Source organism: Eumetopias jubatus, unplaced genomic scaffold, assembly GCF_037043125.1.
Source record: "Eumetopias jubatus isolate StellerSeaLion01/CBP00866 unplaced genomic scaffold, mEumJub1_p1.0 scaffold_13, whole genome shotgun sequence".
NCBI classification, from domain to species: Eukaryota; Metazoa; Chordata; class Mammalia; order Carnivora; family Otariidae; genus Eumetopias; species Eumetopias jubatus.
Genome location: NW_028274819.1, coordinates 91,837,242 through 91,863,198, shown reverse-complemented (window position 1 = coordinate 91,863,198; position 25,957 = coordinate 91,837,242). Strand labels below are relative to the sequence as shown.

General features: G+C 51.0%; 1 protein-coding gene across 5 annotated transcripts in view; it reads right to left on the bottom strand.

Annotated features, from left to right (window-relative positions):
* KIRREL3 (kirre like nephrin family adhesion molecule 3) overlaps positions 1-25,957 on the bottom strand; it is a 121,017-nt gene that overhangs the window by 69,484 nt on the left and 25,576 nt on the right. For all 5 annotated transcript variants that reach the window (XM_088018143.1, XM_028120821.2, XM_088018144.1 and 2 more), the window contains exons 2-3: positions 22,162-22,311; positions 17,380-17,529 (exon numbers count right to left, since the gene is read on the bottom strand). In XM_088018143.1, coding sequence (XP_087874269.1) covers positions 17,380-17,529; positions 22,162-22,311 — 300 coding nt within the window. The remainder of the gene's footprint in view (positions 1-17,379; positions 17,530-22,161; positions 22,312-25,957) is intronic.

Below are 25,957 nucleotides of genomic sequence, written 5' to 3'. Positions count from 1 at the left end.
GTTGGGTTGTTGGAGGATGATAGATGGAATTTGGTGAGAGGATCCAGGAATGCCTGAGTCCTGTTTAAAACCAGCTTTCCCGAAGCCACATGTGGCTATTGGCTATTGAGCTCGAAGTGAGGCTAATGTGACTGAGGAGCTATATTTTTAGTTTTATTTGATCCTAACTAACTTGAAATTAAAATCCAATAGCCACCTGTGGCTAGCAGCTGCCGTATCAGACAGGGCAGCTCCAGGGGCCCCACTGGGGGTCCTCAGAGACCCTATTACGCGGGGCAGCACGAAGAGCCTAGAACCAAAGGCTATTTTCTGTCAAATGAGGCTGGCCGCAAGTTATTCCAGAGACTCATACTGGTTTCAGTTGGAAAATGGGGTATATTTTTTAATGCATTCTTATATTATTTCAGTGCTGATGTGGGTAGGATGTTGATCTGATAACTCTCTATTAACCAAAACACAAGATGCATAAGGGAAAACGCCACTCCCCAACCATGTCGGGAAATGTGAGCTAATTTTACTTAATTCATTGCCTGCTGAGCAGATCCTCCTGCTCCAGCCTGTCATGGGTCCCGTTTAAGTGCCACGCTGTGTACGGAGCATTTTCATGCCAGGTGGTGAGTGGCAGGAGAGAGCTCAGTCACCAGTTCTGGGCTCCTTACCATAGACCAGCTGATAGCCGGGAAAGAACATGCTGTCCAGTCATCTACGACAAATTGATTAATTTGTCCAAATTCCACTCATGCTTCAAACCCCACCTAAAACCCTCCTGCAAGCCTGCCTTCGGTGACTTGGCTGGCACAATTGGGTGCTGCTGGCCTTCTGCCCCCCTCCCTCTCCTTGTCCTGCTTCCAGCTCTACTTTCAGGCCCGGTGCATGCTGGGAGTCCACACCGCGGCTCGGTGAGGTCGGGGACAGCAGATTTCAGTGTAAGGTGAATGCAGCGAGCGGCTGAGGGGAGCAAGAGCGAGGGGGGGCCCTGGGAGCCGTGTCGCGCTCAGGCGAGCCGCCACTCCACCACCGTTGCCCAGCAGGTGAATGGGCTTGATAGTGCCAGATCTTGGCAATAGAGGCCAGAAACCAGAATTTTTAATACAAAACCCTTCAGGATCTTACATGTTGGCAGCGAATTTAGAAAACTAAAGATACGCTGGGAGCCAAGCAGACATGCCTATGTGTCCGATCGGGCCTGCCCGTTGTCCGCTGCCTCTCATGAACCTGGGTTCAGGGATTCCTGCAGCCTCTGTCCACTCTCCCAGTCCCTCATCCTTTGGCAGAGCCATGCTACCCCAGAGAACAGGGTATGCGTTTGACACAACTTGTTGGAGCAACGCGTCTACAGGGAAGGCAGAGTCCCAGACTGGTTGTGTGTTCGAGGCCCAGGGACCTGTCCTGGGAGTGCTGCCCACACCTGCACCCCCCCTCCCCCATCTGGGCAGGATAAGATGGGGCAGCTCCTCTGTCCAGTGGCATTCAGAAGAAGCCGTCCCTCCAGGTGGACACACCTTGGAGTAAAGAGATTCAATTAAGCACCAGTTCACAGCCAGTGCTGAAATCCTCCCTCTGGAGAACCATTTCCTGTGATGGATTTTTAAGACCAGCAGCTGGAGAATCATTCTCTCTCTCTCTCTCTCTTTTTCCTTTTGCTACTGTGTCTCTAGTCAATAAATAAGTGGGAAATAAAGGATTTGAGAGAAAATAGAATGCAGTCAAAAGGTAAATTGTAGGCTTAAAAGCCCCTGAGAGACTGCCACAGACTTGGAAATGTTTCCTGGTTTGGCACCCACCTCCTCTGAGCCCGGGGTTCAGGCTCTCGGATTTGCATCTCCGAAAAGGTAATCTTGAAAACTGATTTCCCTCGGTTGCATTTCATTGGTGTAGAAACTAAACAGGCTGTTGCTTTACAGTAATAACATCAACATTTCACCCACCTTTGCCTTAATTATTTTTCTGTCTTGCCAATGGAAGCCGTTGAATAAGATTTATAGGTGGCAGGGAGGTGGGGTGAGCGGGTGTGTGGCTCAGATAATGGGCCAAGCTGATTTCCCCTCACTGGGTGTCACTGGTATAAAAACAAGAACTAAAAGCTTTGCAACAATCAAGTAATAATAATGTCAACATTTCACCTGCCTTTCCCTTAATTATTTTTCTCTCTCACTCTTGCTACCTGAACCTGTTTAGATAAGATTCAGCACAGATAAAAGCCAAGGGCTCTCATTCTCTTCCACAGAGAAGTGGCTGGTCTTCCGCCATTCTGTGTGAAAAGGGAGCTGTGGATGGCAGACACGCTCTCTCTCCCAGGTCTGCCTGGGGAGGTTTCAGAGCCTGTGGATCCTAGATGGACCAAGGGCAATGGGAAAGGGGGGGCAGGTGGGTGTGAAGGCAGACGTGGGCAAAGGAGGGCCACCCTGTCTGGGGAGGCAGGTGGGCACTAGAAGCTGGAAGTAGAGGAGGGGCCCTCTCCCCTAGGTGCTCCTAGGCAGGGGAGAGTGGGTCCCATTAGACTTGGAGGCAGGGGTCCGATCACACATGCTCCAACACAAGCCCCCAAGGCAGTGGAAAAAGCACCTGGGATAATCTAAGCTTCACTGCTACCTAGCTGAGTGGCCTTGGGGGAGTAACTCAACCCTTCTGGGCCATAGTTTCCTAAAAATAAATAAGTTGGTCTATATTAGTTATTAAGCTTCGGGGAGCTTACTGACTGACTCCTATGAGAATGTAAAACATCACCCCAGAAACACATATCTACGCTCAGAACTTTGCATCCTAGTTTGCAGGGATGAAAGGCCCCACCCCAGAAACCCTGGCACAGTGCTGGACTCCTCTCTCTTTTTCTCCCACCTGCTGTCCACTACCTCCACTGCCACCATCCTGGTCAGAGTCCCCTCACCTTTCACCTGTTTTACTGCAAGACCCTCTTAGCATGTCTCCTTCCCCCATCCTCTTGTAGTTTGTACTCAATCCAGCAGCCACGGTGATCCTTTTAAAAATGGAACCTGTATCAACCACTCCTCTATTTAGAACCCCGCAGTGACTGCTTTTTCATGTAACATAAGGATTTTGTTTCAGGATTCACAGCCAACTCCTTCATCTCTTCAAGTCTTTGTTTAAAAAGCCATCTTCTAGGGGCACCTGGGTGGCTCAGGTGGTTAAGCATCTGCCTTTGGTTCAGGTCATGATCTCAGGGTCCTGGGATCAAGTACTGCATTGGGTTCCCTGCTCAGCGGGGAGTCTGTTTCTCCCTCTCCCTCTGCATCACCCCACCCTGCTCATGTGTTCTCTCTCTCATATGAATAAATAAAATCTTTAAAAAAAAGGCCATCTTCTACATGGAAAACCTGAGTAGAGCTATATCAAGTAAAGAAATGATGAATCCTATCCAATGTTTAAAGATGATATAATATCAATCCTTCACAAAACATTCTAGAATATTGAGGAGGAAGGAACACTTCCCGACTCATTCCACAAAACCAGCATTGCCCTGTTACTAAAGCCAGAAAAGACACCACAAGAAAAGAGAACCACAGACCATTGTCCATCATGAATATAGATGAAAAGCCCTCAACCAAAAAATTAGCAAACTCAAGCCAGCAACATATGAAAAAGATTATATACCATGACTGAAATTTATGTTGGGAATGCAAGGTTGGTTTGATATCTGAAAATCAATTAATGTAATATACCACATTAATAGAATAAAGAGCAGAAACCACACGATCATCACAATAGATGCAGTAAGAGCATTTCATAAAACCCAATATCATTCATGGTAAAAGCTCTCAACAAAGTAGGAACAGATGGAAACTTCCTCAATTTGATATAGGGCATCTATGTAAAATTTACAGATAGCACACTTTATGGTGAAACGGACTGGAAGTAAAGCCAGGATGTCTGCTCTCACCACTTCTATTCAACTTTGTACTGGAAGTTCTAGTCAGTTCAACGAGGGAAAAAAGGCATTAGATTGGAAAAGAAGTAAAACTATCTTTACTCTCAGACAAGATAATTCTATATGCAGAAAATCTTAAGGAATTCACAAAAAAACTATTAAAATCTAAAAATGTGGTTACAGCAAGGTTACAGGGTCCAAGATCCATATACAAATATCAATTATGTTTCTATATATTAGCAACGGATTATCTGAAAAAGAAATTAAGAAAACCATTTCATTTATAGTAGCATCACAAAGAATAAAATACTAGGGAATAAACTTAGCAAAAGTACAAGGCATGCACTAAAAACTACAAAAATTGCTGGGAAAAATTAATGATCTAAATAAATGGAGAGACATCACATGTTCATGGATTAGAGGACACAATATTGTTAAGATATCCTCAAACTGGTCTACAGCTTCAACACCATTCCTATCAAAATTTCAGCAACCATTTTGATAAGTTGATCCTAGGATTTATATGGAAATGCAAGGGAGTCAAATTAGCTAAAATCATTTTGAAAAAGAATGTCGTTGGAGGAGTTACTTTTCCTGATTTCAAAACTTGCTATAAAACTATAGTAATTAAGCTAGTGTAGTACTGGCATAAAGAAGAAACCGATAGGCCGATGTATTAGAATTGAGAGCCTGGAAATAAACCCTTACTGTTTTGGTCAGTTGATGTTTGATGAAGACGTTAAGGCAATTCAGTGGAGGAAAGAAGAGGCTTTTTCATCAAATGATGCTGGGACAACTAGATAGCTGAATGCAAAAATGATGAATTTAGGTCCTTCACAAATTACAGAGAAATTAACAAAATGAATCACAGACTAAATCTAAGATCTAAAACTCTAGAACTCGTAGAAGAAAATATAGGAGTAAATCTTTGTGCCCTTGGGTTAGACAAAGTTCTTAGATATAATATCAAAGATTTATTTATTTGAGGGAGAGAAAGAGTGAGTGAGTACGGGGGGAGAGGCAGAGGGAGAAGGAGTCTTAAGCAGACTCCCTGCTGAGCATGGAGCTTGGATTTGGGGCTCAATCTCACGACCCCAAGATCATGAACTGAGCTAAAACCAAGAGTTGGTCAATTAACTGACTACACCACCCAGGCACAATTCAAACAGAAAAAAAAAAAAAACAAAACTATGAAATTATACTCGATTAAAATTAAAAGCTTTTGTGCTTCAAAAGGTACCTTTAAGAAAATGAAAATAGAAGCCACAGACTGGAAGAAAATATGTGCAAATTACATATCTGATTAAAGACTTGTACCCAGAATATATAAAGAACACTTCTAACACAATAATAATAAGAGAAATGATCCAATGTAAAAATGGGCAAAAGGTCTGAATAGACATTTCACTGAACAACATACAAATCAATAATTATTAGGCGCCTGGGTGGCTCAGTTGGTTGAGGGTCTGACTCTTGGTTTTGGCTCAGGTCACGATCTCAGGGTCGTGGGACTGAGCCCCATATAGCCCAGCATGGAGCCTGCTTAAAATTCTCTCTCTCCCTCTCCCTCTGCCCCTCCCCTGTTCGTGCACGTGCTCTCTCTCCCTTTCTAGAACAAATAAATAAATCTTAAAGAAATTGATAGTTATCATATCAAATGATGCTCAACATCATGAGTCATTAGGAGAAGGCAATCACAACTACAATGGGCTACCACTTGAAACTTGCTAGAATTACCATAATAGAAAAGCCAAACAGTAACGGGTGTTGGTGACGATATAGAGAAACTGGAACTCTCATAAATTGTTGGTGAGAATGGAATAAGATGACGCAGCCACTCTGGAAAAGAGTTTGGCACCTTCTTAAAAAGTTAAGCATAACCTTTCTGCATGAGCTAGTTGTTCCACTCCTAGGAATCTACCCATGAAAAATGAAAACGGGGCGCCTGGGTGGCTCAGTCAGTTACATGGCCGACTCTTGATTTCGGCTCAGGTTATGATCTCAGGGTCGTGAGATCGAGACCCCATCGGGCTCCACACTCAGCGGGGAGTCGGCTTGGAGATTCTCTCCCTCTGTCCCTTCCCCTGCTCTCTCTCTCCCTCCCAGAAAAATGAAAATATATACCCACACATAGACTTGTATATGAATGTTCATAGCAGCATGATTCACGACAGCCTGAAAACTGGAACAATCTAAATGTCCATCAGGTGATGAATGGATAAACAAAATGTCTACCAATAAAAAGCAATAAAAAGAAATGAACTACTGAGGGGTGTCTGGGTGGCTCAGTCGGTTAAGCGGCTGCCTTCAGCTCACGTCATGATCCCAGGGTCCTGGGATCGAGCCCCGCGTTGGGCTCCCTGCTTGGTAGAGAGCCTGCTTCTCCCTCTCCCTCTGCGTGCCGCTCTGCCTACTTGTGCTCTCTCTCTCTCTGTCAAATAAATAAATAAAATCTTAAAAAAAAAAGCGAACTATTGATACATGCTACCACATAGGCAAATCTCAAAAGTACTATGCTGAGAGAAAGGAGTCAGATGGGAAGACCACATATTGTATGATTCTATTTATATGAAATGTCCAGAAAAGGCAAGTCCATAGAAACAGACGGAGGATCAGTGGTTCTTAGTTCTGAGGGTCGAATAGAGATCAACAAGGGATCTTTTAAGGGTGATGGAAATGGCCTGGTATAAAATTGTGGTGATGGTCGTACAACCCCATAAATTTACTAAAAATCATTGAGCTGTACACTTAAAATGGTTGAACTTAATGGTATGTAAATTATACCTCAGGAAAGCTGTTAAAAAATAAATGGAAAGATAAAAAAAGTTCACCTCCTCTGGGCAGTCCACCCTGACTGCTCAGCTTGTCCTCTCCTTAAGAAACTCAACTCTGCTCTACTTTGATAGCACTTACCGCCTTCTAAGAGATTGTAACATTTTTGAAATGTTTATTGTTTATTGTCCAGTTCCCTCTGTGAGAGATTTTACTCTGTTTATAGTCTATCAGGCCACACACTGATGTATATTCCCAGTGCCTAGAACAGCACCTGACACACGGAAGGTGCACAGACCCATGCTGAAAAATGGAATGAATGAAGAACCCTTGCTTGGTGGATTCCCTCCAGCTCTGATTCTCTAAATCAAGGTTAGGTTTTGGTCTTCAGGAGAACCACTGCCCAGGACAACTTGGTATTTGGGGCCGGGGCTGGAGGAGGGCTGGGGTCATCCCAGGTGACCCTTCGTTAGAGCCCAACTTTCTCTATCTTATAGAATCAGAGAAGACTCATCTTCCCTTCCATGCATTATGCAGCCTCTAGCATATTTCCTTCTCTTCCCTTCCCTTCCCTTCCCTTTCCTTCCTGTCCCCTCCCTTCCCTTCCCTTTCTTTCCCTTTCCTTTCCTTTTTGACCTCGGTTGAGCCATCAGCAAAATGAGTTCTTTCCATCATCCTAGGGAACACGTATGTGTCTATCTGTGTGTGTAGAGAGGGGGGAAGCGAGCAGAGTGGGGAGGAAGCGGTGTGTCTGGGAGGCCCAATTCCTCCAGCGGGATGACCGTGGGGGCCAGCCATCGACTTGCTCCTCTGTTCCTTGCCTTCCAACCACTGAGGCTACAGTGGTGTTCCCGGCAGGCACTGGGTGATTTTTCAGCTTCTAACACGGTTCCTGACACATTTACATATGGAAAGTTCCTCTTTCTAGAAACATTTACAAACACCTGGATCGACTTGTGAAAATGTGACACTCTTTTGGAAGCAAGCCTTCTTGGGCTGTGGGGCTCAGCTACTTTTGTAAAATGGAAGCACCTGCGTGGGCTTCTGGGCGCCTAGGACGCTCCCACTTAGGAAAACCTCCTCCACGCGGACAGAATCATGTCGCGGCCCAGAGCGATGGGGAAAGAAGCAGTGGGCAGTCCCCTGATAACGAGAATTACTAGGATGGAAAATGGATGTTGTGGGTCCAGGGGCCCTGGCTCCCCAGGCGCATCTGGGGAATGGGGTGGGGGCTGCTGTCAGGAAGCCTTCAGTTCCTTGCTCAGGCCCCTCCGCGACGCTGGGGGCCCTGGGACAGTGTGATGGCTCAGATGGGGCTCCTGGAGTTCCCTGGGGCTGGAAGGAGACCTGTATCCCTGTGGTCCATGATCTTAAGGGGAGGACCACCAGGCAGTGGGTCAGGGTTCCCGGCCTACCAGGACCTACCGGCTAGGTCTCCTCCCAACACAGCATCAGACTCATGAAGTCCCGGCTGTTCCCTCTGCTGAGACAGCTGTGCATCTTTGCTCTGCAGAGCAGTGGTAGCCCCTGCCGCCTCAGTGTCCTCCTCTGACCAGGGCCGGCGGGGATCTCCCCGGGGGCTCCGGCCTCTGCCCCCTGTCCCGGAGCCCTCTTTCTGGGACGGCTCCTGTGAGTGTGTTTTGGGCATGTGACTTCATCTCAAAACTCCCTCCTAAAACTCCACCCCTCCCCGGCCCCTTTGGCTGCCGGGGGAAGGCTTTTATTTAGTGGTGCTTTCCTTTCTCATTTCATGCTGTAATGGAGATTCATTGCTTGTTTTAAATCCATAATTTGCCATGAAACCCTCGGCTCAGGCCCCGGCTGAGGTCGGAGCAGAGAAGTGATGAGCTATTTTTACCCCTGGAGGTCTCCCTGTGTAGCTCAGCAGGTCTGGGCTCTCCCAGGGCTGGCTTCGGCCTCCGTCCCGGGGTGGGGGGAGCCCCACAGTGCTCCGGAGGCTGGAGTCAGGGGAGAGGTGAGTCCTTCCCGGGTGGGAACCCGCTGGCCCTCTCGGTCAGTGGGACCCTCTTCCCCCCTGCACTTGGTTTCTTATTAGGGGGGATCAATAGAGAAGCGGGGCCTCACGCTGGGGCTCTCATGCTCCACCTACTCCGTTCATTTCTGGGTCTGACAGGGAGGGTCAATACTTCCGTTGAGTTACTAAGATTTGTCCATTTCCCAACAGTGACGGATTCTCTTGACGGAGTGTCCCCGTGTCTTTCCACCATGATTCGGCCATACTCAGGACTGTGCGTGTGTGTGTGTGTGCGCGCGCACCAGTGCATTTGTCCTGGAGGTGCGGTGCCTGTGTGTGTCCACGGTTGATGCACGGACAGGGAGCCTTGCACACGACCAGCTGGGTTTCCTGACAGGACTCTGGCAAGGCACCCGGACACAAGTGGGCTCTTGCCTGTGCTTTTTACGGCATGCAGGGATGTGGGGAGGCCCTGCCCAAGCCGGAGGAAGCAGCCCCATGATGGCCGAGTAGGTGAGGCCCCCCTCAGGGCAGCTGCAGCCTGAACGTTACAGGAAAGTGGTTCTCCTCTCCCAGGTGGCCCTGAAGCTGCTGGGTCCATGCCGGACGGCAAATGGCGGACGCCAGAGGATCACGGTCCTGACTTTTGCAGCTCTCCATGGTCTGAGCTCCTGCTCCCCTTTGCTGAGTATGGAGCCTGCTCAGCGTCTCCCGGGGTCACGCTTGCTTAAAGCGGTGGAAGAACATATTATCCTCGCTCCTCAGAGCCAGGGAACAATGGGAACAATGCCCCTCAGGCCCGACCCCAAACCACCATCAAGGGAAGGCGAATCACAGTCAAACCATGATTTTATCAGAGAGAGAGAGAGTTCAGAGATGGCTACACATCGCTATTCCAGGTCTCATGGCGAAGACCTGGGCCTGCCATGTAAGTGGCAGGCCTGGGGCAATGATGTGTGTCTTCCAATCTCCAGGTGAGGGCCCCTGTCCTGCTTAGACCCGGAGGAGTGCCAGTATTCTGGGTATGATGGTGGCAACCTTCAGGGGAATGGGGCTGCCTGGGGAGCCTCAGGCATGTAGTGATGGGGACGCTGAGGGGTCAGCAGAACTACCTAAGGAGTTGGGGGGTGCGGAAGCAGGAGGCTGAGCACCTTGCATGCGCAACAGACCCAGTGGGCTCCTACAGAACCTCCCTGCCTTCCCTCGTGCTGGTGTTGAAAGCAAGAGATGCTGGAAGGCAGAGAGGAGGGGCTGGCCCTGGGTTGGCCCCTGGGGATGCTGCCTCCAGCCCAAGGCAGTATTGGGCTTCCGGGCTACTCCAGCAAGGCCACTTAAATAGGCCGGTTAGCTTTCTTCTCATTGGCTGGGTCTGGGTAGGGTAAGGCAGGGGTGGGCATCCCTGACATCAGGTCTCCCCACTCCCTGCCTGCCTGTCCTCTGCCCCTTATATGTATAAGCCTAGAGGGAAGCACTGAGTTTGCCTCCATCCCTGATGGACCCCCAAACCCTTTGGAGCTTCACAAGTTGTTTTGACACTGAGGTTGAAATGAAGAACAGGGAGATGGGAGTCAAGCCGTGGCGGGGCAGGGGGGCAGGGGGGCAGGGGGTGGCATTCCTTTCCATGGCAGATGAGAGATTCAGGGAGACTGTTGGGGGGCAGCAGGAGGGAGGGCCCAGCTATGAAGTCAATGTACTTGAGCCGGTGGCTACAGGGACCTCCAAAGAGACCCTCCATCACTGCCCCCCCGCACTCCCCCCCCAGCCTTCACTTGCCACCGACAACTGCTATGGGCAGCTACTGGGGGGGGGGCATAGGGCTAACTACCCTCAATATAATATAATTATATTACAATGTAATTTAGAAGACAGAGACTATTAGTCACCTTAAGGTAACTCAATGCCCTCAGGCCACGCTCACCTGCTTACCAAGCAGGTAAGCAGGGAGTTAAATCAGGAGGGCCGCCAAGAGGGGCATGCAGTGGCCCAAGAGACACGGAGGAAGGGACTGTGCTTCTGGCCCTGGACCCCAAGAAGGGCAGAAGGGCAGGAAGGGGGTGGGAAGGAGCTGGGGGCAGGGGTGGGCGCTGGGGGGTGGGGCTGAGGTGCACAGTAGTTCAGACGCCCGGCTCCCATCTGGAACTTCAGTAGATAAGGATGCTGCCTTTCCCCCTCTCTCCCAACTCTGGCTTGTTTGCTGCCCCTATTTGGGGGTGATTGCAGGGTAATGAATGTGGCGGGAAGCAGGCAAACAGCACAAATGAGATACAGCACCTAAGACCAGGCCGGGGCCCAGGCAAAACACGCTTAATAAGGAGATAAGGAAATCAATTCTGCTTGTCTTTCCAGGCGTGCGAGCCCGGGAGGGGCCTGCAGGATTCGTGTCTTTCTGCCTTGCATGCTGGATGGCAAAGCTTCTCTAGGACACAGAGCCTGATTCCCCAGGAAGGAAGAGCTGCTTGTTGGTGTGGCTTAGCATGGCAAAAATAATAGTAGTGACAACCGCCCTGGGGGTGATAATAACCGCCAGTGCTTTTGTGCCTTGCTGCTTACTGGGTGCTGTTTTGAGAAATGTCTTACATCAATTATCCCATTAAATCCTCTCTATGACCCTAAGAGCGCAGGGAGGACTATTCCCCCATTTTACATATGAGGAAACCGAGGCACAGCGGGTAGGGGACTTGTCCAAGATCACTGCACACGTCAAGTGACACAGCTAGGTTTCCAGGGTAGGCCAGCTGGCTTTCAGAGTCTGGGCTGTTACCCTGAAGCCGCGTTGCCCCTCTAAACACAACAGGACACGACACAACACAACACAACACATCACGGCACAGTATGACACAACTGTGGGGTTCAGTATCTGCCAGGCACTCTTCTCCGTGGTGAGGCGCAGTGCAAATTCCCTCCAGTTTGCCCCGAGCCCTGTTGCTACAGTTATATGATGAGCATTACTGAGCACCCAGTACGTGCCTGCAGCCTGTCCTAGGCAGCATGCGGAGAGACCCACTGGGGGAGACAGACAGGGAAACGGTTACTTTCAAGATCATGTGTTGAGTGTGGTGATTGAGGTGTGGACGGAAGGTGAAGGGAGTACAGAGGGGACAGCCAGGCCATATGGCGTTCAGGGAAGGCTTCCTGGAGGAGGTGATGTCCAAGATGGATCCCGACAGGGGAGCAAGAGTTGGCCAAGGGAAGAAAGGAGGGAAGGACATTCCAGGTAGCAACACAAAGGCGCGAAGGCACGAAGTGTGGGCAGTGGACGGAGCTGCGAGCTGGTTGTTGTCCCCAGAGCAAAGGGGGTGCTGGAGCAGGGGCTGGAGGGAAAGCAGAGGGCAAGCCTCGGGGGCGGGTTGGGCTTTGTTCTGTGGGGTGCTTTCTCACCCCTGAAGAACAGCTCGGTCTGTCCCTGACAGGGAGACTGTGGCTGGGTTTCTTGCCACCAGTTTCTGGAAGAGCTGTTTTAGAAACCAGTCCTCTTGGGCTGTGTTTCAGCTCTGTCTTCCCCTGCTGGAACCGCACGCCCCTCCCCTCCAGAGGATGAGGATTGGGAATTGGGGGGTGCTGCCAGTGCCGGGCATTTAGGGGGCCCGGGCCCTGCAGCTGCCCTGGTGGGGAGATGCAGAGGGGGCTCATGGCTCTGAAAACTCAAGGACCCATCTGGACCTTCTCTGTTTGCCCCATCAGTGTCTGGAGCTTGACATCATTTTTTTTTTTTTTTAAGATTTTATTTATTTACTTGCCAGAGAGAGAGAGAGAGAGAGAGAGAGAGAACACAAGCAGGGAAGCGGCAGGCAGAGAGAGAAGCAGGCTCCCCACTGAGCAAGGAGACTGATGCGGGACTCGATCCCAGGACCCTGGGATCATGACCTGAGCTGAAGGCAGACACCCAACTGACTGAGCCACCCAGGCGTCCCTACTTGACATCATTTTAAAGAGGCCCTCTTTTTTTGAATTGACTTAGTCCCCATCATTAAATAATTCATGTTGATTTAGAAAGCTTTGTTTCTAATGGGAGCCACAACACAGCAGAGTTAATATTAGAACAGGCCAGGAAGATGAAGGAAATGGCAGGAAGACTGGGAAAACTCCCTTCCTAATAATTAACCCGCCATCCACGCCCCCCCCCCGCCCCCCCCCGGCCCCGGCCTACTTCCAGTCTGCTGCAGTCTGCTCTAGTTTGTCTGTTTCCCAGCCGTCATTATCATCCGACATCCTCCGGACCCACACAAAGTGCTTGTTTAATCTGTTCACTACTGATTGACTGGCTCACTCTCTGCTAGAACACAGGCTCACCAGGGCAGGGCTGGTTTTCCCTTTCACTGACTGATGAACCTTACTTGCCTAGCTCAGTGCTTGGCACCTAGTAGCTGTTCAGGAAATATTTCTTGATCAAAACCTCGGCTTCCGTTTCCTCCCTGCTCTGGGTCCTCCAACTCCTTTGCTTCTCAAATTTTCAGGCACTTAGCAAGATCAAATGCAGTATTGTCCTTACGGCTCTAGCCCTGGAGCAGTAGAGATATTTGTCAACCCTGGGGTCCCTGCAGGTGCGAGAAGGACTCGGTCTGCACGTGTGTGCGTATAGATGTAACTTTAAAGTGTATGGCATGTTGGGGGCGGTGTTAGTTTGGTGCTCACAACAGTTCTGGGAGATTTGTATTTTTATTATCCTCATTTTATAGATGAGGAATGAGAAAATCCATTCATTCACTCACTCATCCATTCATGTGTTTAAAAAACCCCAGATAGTATTGAGGACCTACTCTATACTAAGTGTTGGTTAAAGAGAGTTGAACCAGAGACCCCGGGGGCGGGGGGGAGCACTGAGGACCTTGCTCAAGGTCACACAGTGAGTGACCTGCATGTAGGGGTTCTGCAGCCAGCCCTTGACTCTTCCTGCTACACCCCAGCTCTGCTCATGTACACGCAGGTCCTGTGATGTCTTGCTAAGCTGAGTCCCCGCAGACATAGCTCGGAATGCATAGAAGCTGCAGACAGACGGAGGACTCTGGGGTTAAAATGTACAGCCAAGTACAGAATCCCAGGGCTGGGCAGGACTGTGAGAGGTCCCCTCTCCAGACTCAAAGTAGGATGCTGCACAAAACACTCTGTTACCTTTTGTGCCTCAGTACCAAGGGGATTCTGGTTCCAGTGGGGGATGGGCCTTCTTCCTCAACTATTTGGTGCCGCAAGTTGGACTCCTTATTGTAGAAGTCGCGGTGTTTTGGGAGCCTGACAGTTCTTAGTGACCATCTTATTTATCACCACCTTCATGTTACAGATGAGGAAACTGAGACCCAGAGAGGTGGAGTAGCAGGGCCAAGATCACACAGCTGGTTAATGGCAGGATCTTGACTGTTGCCTCCAAGTCTGCTGCTCTGGGATACCATGATTCTTGAGATGTTCTGCAGGTGGAAAGATGCCTGTGTTGACCTGGCCCGAGTCAAGGCATGGTCCTCTGTGCCACAGAGGGAATGCAGCCTGGCCGTTAACCTGGACCGGGGCCCTGGAGTCTTTGCCTGGCTCTGACCCTTCCCCTTCTTGCTCTCCTGGTCCCCTAGCTTCCTCCCTCTGCCTCCCAGGGTAGCAAATGCTCAACTCCCAGTTGCTCCTTGCCTGATTGCATCTGAGAGCTGGAAATACTAGGCTAATTAATGTGTCTATGACTCTAGGCTTGGCTGCTGGGGCTGGGTCTCCATGCCCTCCCTGGAGCACCACGGGATCTGTGAGCTGGCCCTCTGGCTTATCCAAGCAGGTTGCTGGCAGATGCATATTTTAACAATGCACATCTGTTGGCTATATAATCTCTCATATTTGCCCTCCTCACTTGGTGCTTTGATGAAAGACCCCCAGGGGTCTCCCTCTGTTCCAGCCAAAGTGTTTGCTTTGCAATTTTGCTGGAATACCATCTAATTCTTCTCTCACATCTTCCGCAGGTTCTAATCAGGCTCTTACTTTATTTAATTAAAAATCTATCTCAGGCAAATACTGACTAAATTAGGAAGCTCTCTCATTCCTGGAACACAAGGGAAGGCAGCCCCTCCCTTGGGGAACTGGCTGGGACATTTTCCCGGGCTGAGATGTCACTGCAAAGCAGATGGGGTCTTGGTTGGGAAGCTGGCTGGCCAGGCTAGAAACACCCCTCTTCCCTCTGCTGCTCTGTCTGTTCAGCATGGTGAGCAGACCAGAGCTCCCCTTCCAGAAGGCTGGGTCAGCTTCTGCACGCAGGGCCTCTCTCCAGGGCAGTAGGTGGGGCTGTACACCGCAAAGAAACTCAGTCGGGCAGGGCGCCTCAGGCAGAGGCCTGCCAGACCCACCAAGGGGGGGTGGGGGGAGAGACCTGCTGCACCAGCTCAGGGGTGGGACCTAGGGTGATCAGGAGGGGCTGGAGGCAGAGCCTGGGACCGCTGTTTCTTGCGTGAGGTTAGTTTGTCAGGAGGAGTGGTGTCTGTGGAGACGTCAGGAAAGGCTGCTGGACATATGCCTGCTCAGGCCCCTTTTTTCCAGCTTTCGGGAATCCAGCAGGCTAGCCTGCCGGGGTCACCTGGAAACTCCTCCTTCCCCCTCTTCAACTGCCTTCCAGACTCGTGTAATGCCTTTTCCCCACACAAACCGGCTCTGTGCCAGGTCTGGCCCCAGGAGAGGGAGATGGGTGTGTGTGTGGGGGGGAGGCTTTTAGATGTGACCTAAGAAGGAACCCAGTCTGTTCAGATGAGACTCTGCGGCCCCGCTCTCAGCAGCCCAGCCCTTAAGCAACGAGACAAAGGAGATTGTGCTGGTATTTAGGGACACAGACAGCACTGGTTTGGAGTTGGAAAATCTGGGGTCTATTTTGAGTGGTAATTAAGCCATGAGGGGCTTTGCTCTCCAAGTCTCAATTTCCTCATCTGTACAACATTTGGAGTAATTTGAGCTTGGATATGTCCCTGAGAGAAGGGAGGAGGCAGCCTGTGAATGGTTGGGTGCCACCGGGCAAAGCTCTGACAGCAGGACGAGAACTTGAGGACGAGCTGCGTCTCCGTCTAGTCTAGGTCCTGTGTGAAGTCAGGAGTGGGCAGTGCGTGGTTCCTCCTCAACTTAGCATCCTTTGGTACCCTCTAGAAGGGGAGCAAGGCTGCAGAAGGCAGATTATTTTGAGGATGGGGAACAGAATCATCTCTGGAGATGCCCAAAAGTGTTCTGGCATTGAACAATCAGAAAACATCAGACACTAAATCCTCCTGCACTTCTCCACACCTCCACACCACACTGTACCCCCATCCCCACTTTAGCCACCATCTCGGGAGAGATGAAGATGTCTACCTCTTCCTTTCATATCCCTGATCACTCTTCTGCAGGCCCTTCTGGACCAAGCTGTCCCAGCTTATTTGCCCTGCCGGACCCGCTTTCTTTCTCTTCCCTTTATCACAGGCTAGAGGAGACGCCGGGGTGGAGGGATGTTCTGGGGTCAGCCCTGAGCTTTGCCTCCTGTCTCAAGAAACCAAGCCCCGAGCTTGGTAAGTGGTCCTCCGGGGCTGGCTGCCGTGCTTGGGATAATGTGCCCTGCGTGTTGCCGTGTCGATCTGAAGTTAACCTGACACGCTCTTAAATATTCCATCGGGGAGCAGCCACGCGCCTTATCCTCCAGGTGAGGAGGCAGCGCCCCAGCTGCTGACCCTGTGGTCGGAGCCTCACAGCAGCTGCTAGGAGGCGGGCTGCCCCCTCCGCTGCCTGGGCCCCGTCCCACCCGGGGCTGGCGGAGCCTCACCGAGGAGGCAGCGCGGTGGTGCCGGAGCCCTGGCCGGGAGACCCCTCCCACCCCACCCCCCGGGGCCGGGCCCTTGGCGTCTCTGAGCCTCGGTTTCTCATCCGGGGCAACAATCCCTGTCCCACTGTCTTGTGTCAGAACGGCGGAAGTAGCGTAAGTGGAAGTGCTTTGAGAGGGGCGGTCAAGTGCACGCACACGTCTGCCATTACGCCTTGTGTGTGCGGCTCGGTTCTCAGGGGCTTGGGCCTCAGCAGCCGCTGGCTGGAGGAGGAAGTTGACAGGGCCTGACCTCAAAATCAGAAGGAGGACGTTTAAGAGGCGGCCAGGCTCACTCCCTTGTCTTCAGGCAGGTCTGCCTGTGAAGGAGTAGGGACCGCTCAGGCAGGGTGTCCCAGGGGCACTGGGCTCCGGGGAAGCCAAGAGGAAGAAAGGCCAAGGCTGGCAAAGGTCTGATTTGGCATAAGGGCCCAAAATGAATTTTCCTTGGGATGATTTAGGCAGTCAGTTCTCCAGCTGAGAGCCAGGATTCCCAGGGAGCGGCGGAGGGTGGGGAAGGAACAGGTGCAGCGGTGGTCCCTAGGGATGCTGAAATCATGCTCTGTTAGCGCTTAGTGGGAGAAAGCACAGGCTCAAGGATGTGTCATATTCTTCTCTGTATCTCCATCGCCTAGCACACGGCCTGACACCATCATGTGTGCAGAATATGCTTCCTGATTGAATAAATAAGCATTCAGGAGCCCCTTGTAGCCCCTTAAGCTGGAGTCAAACCCCCTGCGGTTAGACAGGGTCACAGGTCGGTTAGCAGTGGCCTTCTGATTTCCAGGGCGAGAACTTTCACTTTCCCCTTTTTGGGGGGGATGGTGGGTCCTGACCCAGTGGGGCAGCAGCGGCCAGAGCCCAGTGTGATAACCCCTTTGGGCTTTGCCCAGCAGAGAGGCCCTTCTGGAAGTGAGTGCATGGTGCTTCCCGGAGTGTCCTCGCGCCCCACGTGTCAATGGCTCTTACCCAGGACAGTGAGGCGTGCGGGGCGAGACCTTATGGCGGCTTGGATGGCCTGGCATTCGTACACGGCGTCATCTTGCAGCTCTGCCCTCAGGATCTTCAGGTGATGCTCTCCTGACAGGTGGTTCCCTACCACCAGGTACTGTGGGTAACCTGTGGAGACAATGCACATGTGGGGGGTGGGGTGGGGCCAAGGGTGGGGGAGGCATTCCTACCAAATAGGCACAGCGGTGGGACATGTGAGCAGGGGCTGGTCTTGGAGGCTGGGGGATAGGGGTGGGAGTGGGGGTGGCGTGACTGCTCAGGGCCTTGACTTTGGTGTGAGGAGCACAAAATCGAGAGCTTTCCCTGGATATTGGGCAGTGTGTGTGTATGTGTGTGTGTGTGTGTGTGTGTGTGTGTGTGTAGGTTTAGGAATATTGGAGACGCTATGATCAGAGAGGACAGAGAGAGCAGAGATGGAAATGCTAAGTGTGGGCAGACACAGCAGAGTTAGTACTCTGGTAAGCGGTGTGCTCAGCGCTGTGGTTTACCAAGCAGACATGCATTTTGATAAGGAGACACACAGAGAGACAGAGAGACCCAGGCTGCGATTCTCAGCAGACAGAGTAAGAGAGAGAGAGAGGGAAGGAAACAGAAATCTCTGGAAAAGAATCAAGAATGACTTTGGGGGGAAAGTTTTGTTCAGGATGAGCAGGAAGTAGAAATCAAGGCCCACCCTACCAGTGGCTGGCATCCTCTGGCCACTTTGAACCATAAGGGGCCCTAGTCTGGTCACTTCTTCTCCCCACCTCAGACCCCAGGGCCTGATTAAGCACTTACGAGGCACTCAGGACACTTAGGAAAGTGGGGCCCCTTATACTACTGGTGATGAATAATGGATAAATAAAAATTTGAGAATGATAAATCATTAATCAGCTTTCCTGCTGCTGTGTAGGGTGAATATAAATGCCAACGTAAATCGTGGCTGGCCAGGTTAGGCCGATCCCCTGTCCCGGGCCTTGGGCTCTAGACCTCCTTAGTATCTCCCAGAAGGATCTCCTTCCCATCACCCCCTTACCTGAGCTCTGTCTCCCCTCCTCCCACCCCCACCAGCCTCTTACAGGGGCCTTCCTCCCTGTTCTCTTCCCTTCTCTCTTCAGAGGCCCGCCCACCCTCCGGCAGCTACAAACTGTTCTCTGTCTAAAAGACCTTTGCCAGGACAGTGTGAGTTCTCAGAAATGAGCCATAGGAAGAGGGGGTTGGCCTATCTGGCCTTTTAAAGAGAAGACTAGGGCTTAAGCCGGTGAGAGAGAGAGAGACAGAAACAGAGAGACAAAGGGATGTGCAATAGCTCTCCAAATATTTCCGTCTCTAAGTGCGGGTTAGATGTATTCAAGTAGTTCCCAAGGACAGCACTAGCACCAGTGGACAGAATTAATATTGGGAAATACTTTAGAATATTCTTAATATAATTTGAAAGGTCTGGCAAGGATCTAGGCTACCAGAGGTGGTAGTGAGGTCCCCATCAGTAGCTGCATTCAAGCACAGGTTGATGATCACCTGTCAGGGACACTGCAGAGTAGATTTCTATCCTAGATAGAATATTGGAGCTCTAAGGTCCTTCCCATCATAAGCTAAGGGTGGGGCAGAGGTGGGGCAGGCCTCTCCAAGGAGTGGGCTGTACAGGGGCCACTAACACCCATTCCTTGTCAGAGAGATAGCTGGGATCCTTCCCAGTATGTATTTTGTGGGCTTCCTATGTGGCTGAGCCATTCAGGCTCATGTCTTCATGGCTAGCATCGTCTCCATCATGCAATCAAATGGCCCCACCCAGCACAGCTGTTCTGGCCTGGCCAGAGATGCTCACAAGGCAGTTGGCTGTGCCCCCGGGGAGCACCATCTCCCCTCCTGCCTGCCCTTCCTGCCCTCTGCTGGGCTTTGGGAAGAAGCCCAGGTAAGTTAAGCTGGCTCTCCCCAGGGCCAGGACGAGGGGCTGGAAACGGGTTCCTTCCCAGCCCTCTCCCCGCTGCTGCCCTCAATGTAGCTGGCTCACGGCCCCCAGCACTTCCGGCCCAGCCTCTGAATCCTGCCGTCTTTGATTGGTCCCTGGTCTCCTGCAGGCATCTTGGCTGGAGCTTGTGTTTTTGTTATCTTGCAAGCTATCAGCAGCAGGATTTTGCTCTCATGAGCTGCTGAAAACATCAATGATGGGTTTGTTTGTATTTGCCTAATTAGGCAACAAGCTGCAAAGCTATCCCAAGGACTGGCAGGATCTTTGGAAAACACAGGCCCAGAGGCCTCGATTCTGAGCAAGTTCTAGCTCCTTCCATAGTATTATTATTCTCTTTTGCTATGCTCACGGGAGGCAAAACTATTGAGAGTCTGGGTTCTACAGTCCAAGTGCCTGGGTTCAAATGCCCGGTCTATCACTTCCTAGCTCTGTTGTCTCGGGTAAGTTACTTTAACTTCTTCATGCTTCCGTCTCCTCATCAGCAAAATGGGGACACTATCGGTACCTCATAGAGTCATGGTGAAGAGTAAGTGGGATCATCCATGTTAAGTGCGTGGCACACAGTAGAGTCTGTAAATGCTGGTTTAAAGAAAAATGACACTGAGATAGAATAGCCAAAAAGGTCCCTTTCTTTAGAGGCGAGAACATGCAGGGTGCCAGGCTTTTTGGGTGTTAGGAGCCAGGGTCCCACACACGGGGATTGGGTGTATGTTTAAATCCATTTCTTTCTCGACTGTGACTTTGTTTACCGGTCAAATAAAGGAGGGAATCCTTCTTTTTCTCCCTGTGGATCGTTGTAGATTTATGACATAATGTCTGAGAAATACTTGAGCTTCTTAGAAGAAGAATGTTCTATCAATATGAGGGCATGCATTTATAAATAATTTCCTTTGAAATGATTTTCAGCCTTGGTGACCAGAAAGACAGTTAGGTCTTCAGTGCGGGAGTGATTCCTGGTCCACTGAGCCGGGCAACGCAGAAAAGGATAAAATTAAAAAAACAGAAGAAGATAGAGCTGTGGCAGGTTGAAGTCTCACAATTCTGGGCCTCGGTTTCCCCACAGGGGGACCTGTGCCGTTATCGAGTGCTCTGTGAATACTTGCTGAATGAAATCGAGATCTATTCCTCTCTCTTTCTTGTCAGGTAAGCAGACAGTATTTATTGAACATGTGAGTTTCTGTCATTATTGTCATGATGCTTTCTTGGGGATCGGTGATCAAATATAGAAAATACTTTACCAGGACTTTGAATTTATTGGGTCTGCAAGGAGATGGACAACCTTCTCTGTATAAATGGAATCAAGTCAGAGAGCAAAGAGACCCCAGTTCATCAGAACCCTGTCACCCCTCAGTACTTAGCAGGACCCACTCCTGATCCCACAGAGCCATTCATGGAATTGGGTGCCAGAAGTTCAGTTATCCATGTGGTGATGAATATCCGGGGTGACCTGGGGCTTCCTCTTGGCCACCAACCCAAAAAGACCCCAGTCCTTGACCGGAGGCTGCAAACCCTGCAGGAACCCAGAGCACCTCCTTCACTAGCAACGATGCTGGTCCAAGCTGAGAGCCACACAGAGCGTGAGTGATTCTGGTTTGGGAAGGTGAGATCATTCCCCCAGTTTCTCTCGGGTAAGGAAGTTCAGAGCCCCTGAAATTGGCTGGTTCCCATAATACTTAAATTTTATGGCAGCACAGTATATTTTGGAGATATTATTGTGTATTTTATCCATGCTCAGCTAGGCTGTAGCACTCAAACCCGGTGATGCTATTGACCATGGCTATAATGCTTCAATATACATTTTTGGCAAGGCATAACTCACATTTTAAAATATTAATTTCCCAACCATCATGTTCCTGAGTGCACTTCGATTTTTATTTTCCTGCAGCTGTACACCACGAGAGAAGCAAAGCTACTTCTCAGTTGAATACATATTTTTTTTTTTCTCCTGCTCCATCCTCAGCCATTCCCCAATGGCAGGGACACCCAGATCCCTTGTTCCAAATTTTCCAAGTTATGCTAAGCCTCACAAGCTGTCACATGCCTACCTCCCCAGGAGAGAATAATAATTGCTGATAGGTAAGTGACCAGGAGGATGATTCTATTCCCACCCCCCCCCCGCCCCCCAGGGAGAGGATGGATCGGAAAGACATCTGTGTGAGCTTAAGGGTTGACATTCACAATGGTTAACAGATGATAGGGCATCACACCGACCGGAGGGAGCTCAGCTGCCAGGGACAGGAGCCTACCAGGACATCCTTGCTCAGTACCAGCCTGGGTGGGCTCAACAAGGTTTGCACTTTAAACGCTCCTTTTCTCTTCTTCCCATCACACGGTAACCCCTAAAAGCAACTGGGTTCCTTTGTGAGTTTTCAATTTCTTTGGCTCCCTTTAATGGATGACAGCCCGGGAAGAACCAGGTGGTGACTTAAGTGGGGGATACATTTTGGACCAAGAAACAGGAACACGTTACTTCTAGGAATCTGACTCTACCTGAATTGTGTTTGACTTTCGAAGAGATCCTCCAGGGCCACACTGTTCGGGTTTGACCACCAGAATTGAGGGTTTACATATCATTCATTACTGGCAGTCGGAAGGGCTCTCAAAGTCCTACGGATCCTGGACCCAGAGCTTGCCTATCCTGACTCTGCTCGGGGGGCGGAGTGGGGTGGATGCACAGTGAAACCTGGAGATTTAATCTCCAAATGCCCATGAAGATGGGGTTCCCTAGGAGGGTGGCTGGGTCAGGCGGGTACGGGTTCCAGGCCTTCCCTGGGAGGTCTGGGGGTACTCACTTGAGAGGTCCCTGCCCACTCCCAGAGCCAAGCCGTCTTTGATCCACAGGACAAAGCCATCGTATTCAGGGATGGTACACAGCAGTGTCACGGGCTGGCCCGACACCACGGCCTGGTCCTGGGGTTGCTGGCTGAAGGAGTACACTTGGCCTAGGAAGGAGACAAGCACAGCGGTCAGTTACTTGCAGGTAGCAGTGCCTGGAGGCTTCTCCTCACGTTAAGCAGCAGAGGAGACACTGACCCAGGGGAGAAGCACCCCCCCTCCCACCGCCCCCTGCATCTTACTTCCTGCCTGGGGCCCAGCAGCAGCTTCCTACGTGCCCCCAGCTTAAGTCCCAGCTCTTAGCAGCTGCTTGGCCGCTCAGCCGCCCCCCGCTCCTCAGTCCTTACCACACCTCACACTGTGATCTGGCCTCCCGCCGTGCCCACCGCCCTTGGGACGAGCTTTGCCACTTTCCATTGGACTAACTCTTACTCGCTGCCGCTGGCTTGCGCCTCCTCCCACAACAGGGCAGAGGTGGTGCGGTTTGGTCAAAAACCGGAGAATCCAGGGGAGACATTATTGTTTCCGTGGTTCCCAGGCTGGTACAGCGTGGCACAGCGCGTGCAGGAGTCCCCACTTTGTCCCTTTCTTTCTGGTGGCAGCCCTGGCTCTGGCTTCCCTATCACCTGGGAGAAGGTCACGGGCATGACCCCAAGCTCTCCCACGCACCCCTGGGAGCAAGACAGCACCGAGCCATCCAAGCCAGCCAGCTCAGGAGTCATGACCTGGACACACCCACAGTGTGTACCACACGCCAACCGCTGTTCTAAGATTTAAAAATATTAGCTCATTAACCTTCTCACCCTCATAACAACCTATGAGGTAGGTACGATTTTGACCCCCATTTTCTGGAGGAGGAAATGGGGCCCAAGGAAGTGGCAAATACTAACAGGAGCTGGGCTTGGTCATGACCGAGCAAGTACTGAGTATGCATTAACTTTGGCTTTTTACAGTCGCCATAACGCTTGGACCTTACCAAGCCCAGTTTGCAGGGGCCTGGATGTTAACTAAAGTATCTAGGAAGTGTCTGGTGGCAGGACAAGGGATATAAATATAAGACTTTCCTGCTCTAAAGACTGTATTTTCACCTACTGAATTGCGCTGTGCCCAGATCCCTAAGCCGGTCCTGAAAGGAAAGCTGAGGAAGCGGGCTGATGTGATCCGTGTTCCCTGGGAGGCCACAGATGCATGGACAAGACGACATTGACATTTACGGAGCTCCTGGCCCACAGTGAGCTGCATTTCACGTGCCCTCCCTTCTGTAACCTGTTTAATTACATGTCAGGGCAGAAATAGCCCAATGTTACAGCAGGGAAAACAGGATCAGAGAGGCAAAGTAACCTACTCAAGATCACACAGCTAATGAGTGGTGGAGCCAGGGTCTGACCGGGGGGGGGGGGGGGCGGGGGCGGTCCCTGTGACTTCCAAGCCTGCATTCTTTCCCAAGCCCTGCCCGGCAGATAGAAACACACAGCTCAGGAAAGGTGGACCCGGTGGGTGGGCTCCTGTCCCAGCCTCTTCTCCCCCACATGGGAGAGTTGGGGATGGCCACGGAGGTCCTGGACCCTAGCTATTGCCCATCGTGGGGACACAACGCCCCAGGCTTGGACCACTGGTAAGGCCATGCTCTCAGCAGCAGGTGGCCCGAAGAAGGGAGTGATGCACATATAAAGAAGCAGAGGGAAGCGGGCCAGGGGGGTGGAGCCAGCGGTGGGGCTCCCCAAGGGCAGCCCTGGAGGTCCGCCTCAGAGAGCTTGTGGCAGGTGGGAAGGTAGCCGCAGTTGCAACCTGATGAGATCTTGGCTGGGTCTCTGAGGAGTATCATTAAAAATCAAATTGGCCCTGAATTGTGGGAGTAACACTTTTTATTCTGATTTGAGCTTTACAAATTAGATTTCATAGGACATTTTAATCAGCTATGTGTGGTGGGTTTATTTATTTTTTTTTTCCTCTCAGTCTCTTCAAGTTCTCTGTTGTAATTAGACTGTTTCTGGCACCAAAACAAGAGAGAGAGAAGGGAAAGGAGAAGTGGGGGGGCCTGGAGAAAGAGCCCAAGGAAGGGGTGATGTGAGGAGGGTCAGGGAGACAGGAGGGAGCTGGAGAGGCCTGAAGAAGGGGCCAGGAAGGGAGAGAGAAGGAAGGAGAGGGAAAGGGGGGGAGGGGGAGGGCTGTAGGGGGGCACTCCTTTCTGAGGCTCTGTTCTCCCCGCTCAGTGATGATTTCACAGCTCCTTCTTATATCTCAAAATCTTTCTTGCAAGAAGGACAGTGTCAAGACAGCTGCCAGGGCTGCTAGAGATTGTGGTATCAGAGAGAATTATCAGGTTGTCAGCTGGGGGCGGAGGGACTGGAATGAGAAGTCCCCAAGCAGGTGATGAGGACCCTGTGGGGGTCCCAGCCCCGGTCCTGCTTCCTCAGGTGAGGGTGAGGATAATAGACAGTTGGGGTACAGGGGGCATCCCGAGGGGGGGGTGTGGGTGGCGGGGGTGCGGTGAGCCCTGGTTGGTACAGGGAAAGCCGAGACCGGCCATGCAGGAGGACGAGGAGTGCTCACTAGCTCACTTTGGATGCTGTCTCAGAGCCATGGATTGGGGCAGGCACGAGATCCCCCCAATGAGCCCTGAACACACAGAGAGCTGAAGGGACAGTGAAGAGTGGGGGAGGGCCTGGGTGGAGGACGGTCTGATCCAACCCCAGCAGGCTTCAGAGAGCTTTCTAGAACATCTCAGCAGGCTTCAGAGAGCTTTCTAGAACATCTCAGCAGGCTTCAGAGAGCTTTCGGCCCGTGCATTGGGTCTGTTTGGACCCCTTCGGCTTTTCTATGGAAAGAACGCCTCTTGGGATGGTGTGGGGGGCGTGGAGATAGATATACTGGACGGTCTCAACAAAACCACCCAAAGAACAGTATTTACCCATTATTTTTGGGGAGGGGATGATTGGTGCTCTGACAATTTTCTTTTTCAGTCTAATTTTAATTTCTGTGCATTAAATACATGCCACTAGAAATACTTTTTCTTTCAAATCAGTGAGATGCTTTTTCAAATAGAATCATAAGCTGAGTGTCACTATCTAGAGTAGATAAAAACCACAGTGCTGTGGGTGGAGGGGATGTGGAGGGATGGGGCGCACTGTCTTTTCACCCATAGGATGTACCTGGAGTCTTCTCTTCTGGGCTTCAAAGCCCCTAGGAACACAGTGTGCAACCATGGGTGTAGTTTCCTGGCCAAAAGATGCTCTTCACTCGTTCCCTCACAGCTGGTTTCTTCTCCCTGTCTTTCCTGCTCCCAGGAAGTGAACGGTGAGTGAGCCTGGGATCTTTTCTAGAACCTTCTGGGCATTATGGTAAACAGACAGGAACCTCCTTGAGAACATTTGTGATTCCACACACATTTATTGTGACCTGCTACGAGGCAGGCATTGCACTGCCTTGTGGGAAACAGATGGATATGACCTGGTCCTTCCCTCCAGGAGCGAACATTTGTGCACCCACCACACCCAGACAACTCTGCTCTGGGCGCAGAGTATGTACTGCACCCACTAGCACACCTTGTGCCATCCATCCCAAGTTTTCTGCCTCAGTTTCCCATTGTGCCCACTGACATTCTCCTGCTGTGAAGCCCGACAGTCAGTGTGACCTCCCTTTCCTGCTTCATTTTTAATCTGTCCCCATCACCAAGTGTGGCCCAGCCCCTCCTCCACAGCATCTCCCAGACTCACCCTTTCCTCTCCATTCCTACGGCTGCAACCCAAAGTC